General features: G+C 41.9%; 1 protein-coding gene across 1 annotated transcript in view; it reads left to right on the forward strand.

Annotated features, from left to right (window-relative positions):
* The window catches only part of LOC103375478 (B-cell receptor CD22-like), a gene marked incomplete at its 3' end in the record, with an annotated part of 9,381 nt that extends 3,081 nt beyond the window's left edge, over positions 1-6,300 (forward strand). Inside the window, exons 2-8 of the mRNA XM_008305779.1 lie at positions 365-721; positions 826-1,059; positions 1,593-1,847; positions 5,128-5,388; positions 5,490-5,750; positions 5,854-6,114; positions 6,215-6,300. Coding sequence (XP_008304001.1) covers positions 365-721; positions 826-1,059; positions 1,593-1,847; positions 5,128-5,388; positions 5,490-5,750; positions 5,854-6,114; positions 6,215-6,300 — 1,715 coding nt within the window. The remainder of the gene's footprint in view (positions 1-364; positions 722-825; positions 1,060-1,592; positions 1,848-5,127; positions 5,389-5,489; positions 5,751-5,853; positions 6,115-6,214) is intronic.
* Positions 6,301-6,305: the final 5 nt, after the last annotated feature.

A 6,305-nucleotide genomic window follows, 5' to 3' on the forward strand; every position in this document is an offset into this window, starting at 1 on the left:
GATAGATAGATAGATAGATAGATAGATAGATAGATAGATAGATAGATAGATAGATAGATAGATAGATAGATAGATAGATAGATAGATAGATAGATACCTGTCTGCAGGTGGTTCCACTGATCCTCCGCTCTTCACCAAAGACGGCTCATCAGTGTGTATTTAGTTGAAGTGAAAACCTGCAGACTGTTGGTTCTCCAGGACACATTGTTCGATGTCCCTCAAAGGAGATTTAAAATGTGGTTCAGAAATACAAACAGGTTTGTTTTCTGATGCTACAATGAATTCAAAACTAGCTACAAACAAGTCTGTTCACTGAACCTTTCAGGTGTGACTCTGATGACTTGTGATGTGTTCTGTGTTCCAGTGACACACAGCCTGAATGACTGGGGAGTGATTTACCCGTCTACTCACATCTGTGCCTTAAAAGGCTCCAGAGTGGAAATACTCTGCACCTACGCATACCCTTTAAGAAAAGATGGCCGTAACACTACTGTTGAGGAAACATTCTGGTTTTCAAAACAGAGTCCTTTCAGCTATGTGGATCTGAGAACAGACCCGGACTATTCAGGTCGTGTACAGTATCACCGTGGAAACAACGACTGCACTCTGAGAATCACAGACCTGAGAAAGAGCGACTCAGCTGTGTACAAGTTTAGATTTACAACAAACCAATCAGGTGGGAAATATACTGGATTACCTGGAGTCACCCTGTCTGTGGCAGGTAACATTTTCACTGGAAGTCAGTTAGAGTCAACATACCGCACACATTTCTATGAGTGTGTTGACATTTCTTTCTAAACTAACGTGACTGTTGGTTTGTCACAGATCCACAGCTCCAGATACAAGTGGGGAGATCAGCATGCATCCAGTTTCCTACCAGCACGGAACTGACATGTCACAGCAATGATCAGCAGGCTGACACTCCTTCCTACATCTGGTACAAGAATGGAGTCAAAGTTACAGAAGAGAAAAGATATTTCCACCTGCAGACATTTGGTCGTTCAGACAGATATTACTGTGCAGCTAAAGGACAGAAGTGTTTCCGTTCTCCTGCAGTGTGTGAGTTGACTTTGTCGCTTTCTGTTTTTAGGGGTTTTTTTGTTTGTTTTCAAACACAAAGTTTGAAAATCCATTTTCCATCAGTCTTTTTTTGTAGACACCACGTTATGCTCTGGAGGGTGACAGTGGTGCTGGAGCCGTTCTCAGCCAATGCAGTCAGAGTAGTCGAAATAGTTACAACCAACACCAGCAGTTAAGAAACAGCTCTATGGTAAAGGGAGTCTTTGGAAGAAATTAAAAAGACAATACTCAGTTTGACAGCCTGAGATGAGATGAGTCACATGTACTGTTACATCCAACACATTTTTTGCTCTTCTGCATAAACAAAGGCCATTTATTCTGACCCAAATAGGATTTCAGTTGTACAGATTGGTTCACATGCCTGGATGGACTAAATAAATAAAATCTGGAATTTGTATTCTTTCTTCCTGATGCGTTACATTTACTATTTAAACCATTAACAAGCAAAACAGGTCGTGCTAAAACAATCACATTCTCATCTCAGCCTTCATGTGTGTTTTCATCTCCTCCAGATGCTCCAAAGCCTCCCTCTGTGTCAGTGAGTCCCTCTGCTGAGATAGTGGAGGGAAGTTCAGTGACTCTGAACTGCAGCAGTGATGCTAACCCAGCAGCTAACTACACCTGGTACAAGGAGAATGGAAATCCTCTCAGTAAAGAATCACAGTTTTACTTCAGCTCCATCCGGCCCTCTGAGTCTGGAGAGTTTTACTGTACAGCTGAGAATGAGCTGGGGAGGAATTCTAAAAGGATAACTATTGATGTGAAATGTAAGTGAAAACTGTGAAAAAATGAAATCTGTCAAGTTCTGAATTTTCAGTTTAGCCCTCATAAAGAGCGAAAACAGTTGTGATAGTGTGATTTCCAGGGTAACACTTTGAAACAGCTTTGAAAAAAGACATTTATGAGGCAGGGGTGTCGAAGATGCCATCGACCTGTGGGATGCAGTGTTTTTCAAGTTCGAACAATGTCAGAGGTCATGCCTTCTCAGCATCTGCTGCACCTGTTTTAACACTATTCAGGACTTTTGGGGTATTTCAGACCCCAGGCCATTTGGTTTAGGTGATAGGTATTAGTTTTTGGGGGGTTTTTTGGTTTTGTTTTTTTAAGATTTTTTTTTTTAAATATAAAAAGACGTACATTTGTCATGCATTTGGAACCAAAAATACGTAAACTTATCAGAAAATGTATCTAACATAGTAGAAAGTCTATAATACTAACAAATAGTTTGCACATATTCTTTCTTGAGGTCCAATGGACCCCGAAAGACCTTCTATGTATGGCAACATGAATGTCCTGAATATGGTTAGTCATTCATCCACGAGCAAAAAAAAACACATCCTCAATGTAAAGCTTGATTGTTTATTGAATGCAAATTAGTGTTATGTTGGAGATGTCTGATTAGAGCTTTTGCGATGTGGGGGAAGGTTTCATCAGGGATCAGCCACAGCTCCTGGGTGGACCTCCAAAAAAAACAAAAACCTGGAGAAGCAAACTAAGAGTGAGCATGATGTAGGCCTTGAGGGTTGGAGCAGATGAAAAGCAGATATGCATACGATGACTAACAGCCCATGTCCTTGATTATTAAGTGCAGAGCCCATTAGCTGGAAGCTGTGTCAATAAGAAAAAGTGGAAAGACAGTATACTGGCCATCAGGACTTGTTCAAAGTGGGGGAAAAAAAACAAGATAAGTGTAACCAGGTGGCAAACAGATAATTAAATAGATTAAAAAACAAACAAACACTGAAATACATTTAAAATCCGTTTGTTGCTATTCTGCTGATTTTCCTTTTGGACAGCAGGGGGCGTATTACGGCTGCATTCTCGTGGTAGTGCTGAAGTCAAAGTGCAAAGATACAGGAAGTCTTTCTGACAGATAGCAACAGATGTGGATGGTAAGAGAAGGTTAATAGTCCCATACTACATAAGGCTTTATTTAAGACATGTAGTGACAGAGTGGTAAATTTCTAAGTTATATGCATTAAATATCCACTTTCTGTTTGCCTACTGTGTGTAGGACTGCAGATGGTTAGAGAATGAAAACACTGCATAAGAATTCCACTGTATCCTGTATTGTTTTCACTTCCATGAAATATGGATGTATGTATTGTTTTCTGGTTAAAATGATGAGATAATTGTATCTGCTTTTGTTACAGCAGTATGTGTTTAGCAAAGATGATTTTTACAAGGCAGTTTGGTGACTGTGTGTTTTGTTTGCTCGCTAGGTGCCACTGCAGTACGTTTCGTGAAATACCTGTAATATTTTAGTACCGTTTCTTTGGGTATTTTATTGCATTTTTCTTGCAGAGATTTTACAGAAAGCCTCTTGTGAATTCTCTTCATAGGTTTTGTGTAACACATTGTTATTGTCTAATTGTAATTATATGAAAATAAATTGGGAAACAAAGGACTCCACAAAAAATGTAATTCGAAATTTTGTGCTTGATTTACCCCGGCTTCATAAAGTTGGGACTTGACCGGTCTCTTTAACAAACAGAGGGTCAGAAGGCAAAGCATTGTGAGATTGTTATGGTTTGTATATGGCATACTCTACATTTGTAAGGGCTTAGGTGTGAATTTAGATTAAAGTATATAATGGGCATTGGATTGCTGGCTTGGTTGGTCTGTCTTTGTTTGGGTGAATAGACCAGGCAGTCTGCGTAGATGGAGGAAGGTCGGATACAGGATATGGTAGGGGTATGGTAAGATGATGGTGCAGATTTAACTCAACTCGACTTAGTTGACGCTGCAATGAACTCCACAGGAAACCAAGGAAGGCATGGATTCGAGAGTGCCAGTTAGAGGCTGAGACCTAAGACGTTGGAACATGTTGATGCAGTGGGACAGGAGGACAGATGTCAGTGGAAAATGACCATAAAATAATAAATCATGTTGCAGAGGTATCATGAGTGTTTTGATGCCCAGATGGAGGTAAGCAAATAAGTTGAAGCTGGACAACACAGTTACACTGAATGATGGAATAGAGGTTTGGAATCTGTTATAGAGGGAGCAAAGGGATGTGGCTGGGAAGCTTTGGCACAGAGGAGGAACTGGTTGGTGACTGACCACCATGTGAAGCGGTGCACAAAAGGCATGACTACAGGAGAATGACTACGACTTTTATTACATGCAATAGAGTCGTTGCCCCTTCGCGCTGAAAGAAGCCAGTTGGTTCAGACATCAGCTCCAGATGCCCTCTTAGCACCTTCCTTTGTAGGTTGTCTGAGCACATCTGCCTGGGATGGGACCCCTGGGTAGACCAAGTTAGTGATTTGGTCATGTTTTGTGTGGTTGTGAGGGCAGCAGAAGACGCAAACCTGCTGGTATCTGCACTGAACCTGACTGAGAATCTGTCGTCCTGTTGTGTATAAGTGGAGGGTTGCTGACATGGGGGTAAAAGTTAGTGACACTGAGATCCTGGTGCTTGGAATTAAAGAAGACTGATGACTGATGTGAGTGATACAAAACGGTTGTGAAGGCAGGCAAGTCAAGATTGACCACTGCTGCAGAGGAAGCAACCATGCAGGGATCTGCACTGAGGTGTGCTGCAGCTGGCTAAATTATGATTATTGCAGATGGATTGTCCTGGATTGTCCTAACTGAAGCATTGGTTTCTCTTTATGTCAACTCCTGTAGGCAAGGGCATGGGAGTGGGATGTCTTGTGGCCTTGGAAATAGCTAAAAGTAATGTTGCGGCAGAGATGACAGGAGGAGGAATATTTGCTTTGAATTGAGGTTTCAGAGTGGATGGTACATGTGATGGCTGCGTGATTCTGTGGTCCATGTTTCTGAAAGCTGAATATGCTGAAAAGTGTGACAGTGCAACTCGTGGTCGCGACGCCCCTACAAGGTGTGTTAAATGAATTTTCAGAGGCGAGCTACTGCGTTGGAAGCAAGCTTAATTTAAGAATGAGAAATGAGAAGCAATGTGTCAACTCTAGATCTCGATTTCTAATTGTGGAGTGTAAGTTGAACTTGTCTGCTCTGTCTTCTTTGACAAAAAAGTTCTTTATGAATGAATTGTGTACCTATACGTATGTTGTACCTCAGATGCTCCAAGACTTCCCTCTGTGTCAGTGAGTCCCTCTGCTGAGATAGTGGAGGGAAGTTCAGTGACTCTGACCTGCAGCAGTGATGCTAACCCAGCAGCTAACTACACCTGGTACAAGGAGAACCAACCGCTGCTTAGAGGACCAGGAGGAAAGTACCACTTCACCTCCATCAGCTCCAAAGACAGAGGGATCTACTACTGCAAGGCTGAGAATCAATATGGACACATCAACTCTATATCGCTGTTCTTACATATCCAATGTGAGTCACATTTTCATTTTCTAATACTGCAGTTCTTTCAGGTACTGCATTGCAGTATAAATAGAATCTGTGTCTACATAAAATGATTTGTTGTTTACCAGATGCTCCAAGGCTTCCCTCTGTGTCAGTGAGTCCCTCTGCTGAGATAGTGGAGGGAAGTTCAGTGACTCTGAGCTGCAGCAGTGATGCTAACCCAGCAGCTAACAACACCTGGTACAAGGAGAATCAAATGCTGCTTAGAGAACCAGGGACAAAGTACAAATTCACCTCCATCAGTTCCAAAGACAGAGGGATCTACTACTGCAAGGCTGAGAATAGACATGGACACATCAACTCCATATCTCTGTTCTTACATGTCCAATGTAAGTTGCATTTTAATTTTCTAATACCACAGTTCTTCCACAAGTACTGCATTACACTATTAATAGAATCCATTTCTACACAAAATACATTGTTGTTTACCAGCTGCTCCAAAGCTTCCCTCTGTGTCAGCGAGTCCCTCTGCTGAGATAGTGGAGGGAAGTTCAGTGACTCTGAGCTGCAGCAGTGATGCTAACCCAGCAGCTACCTACACGTGGTACAAGGAGAACGAACTGCTGCTTCAAGGACCAGGGGGACAGTACCACTTCACCTCCATCAGCTCCAAAGACAGAGGGATCTACTACTGCAAGGCTGAGAATCAACATGGACACATCAACTCTATTTCGCTGTTCTTACATATCCAATGTGAGTCACATTTTCATTTTCTGATACCACAGTCTTCTAAATAGTGCATTATGTTACTAATGGAATCTGTTTTTACACAAAATACATTGTTGTTTACCAGATGCTCCAAGACTTCCCTCTGTGTCAGTGAGTCCCTCTGCTGAGATAGTGGAGGGAAGTTCAGTGACTCTGACCTGCAGCAGTGATGCTAA

The sequence above is a fragment of the Stegastes partitus genome, unplaced genomic scaffold (genome assembly GCF_000690725.1).
Source record: "Stegastes partitus isolate 25-593 unplaced genomic scaffold, Stegastes_partitus-1.0.2 Scaffold2613, whole genome shotgun sequence".
NCBI classification, from domain to species: Eukaryota; Metazoa; Chordata; class Actinopteri; family Pomacentridae; genus Stegastes; species Stegastes partitus.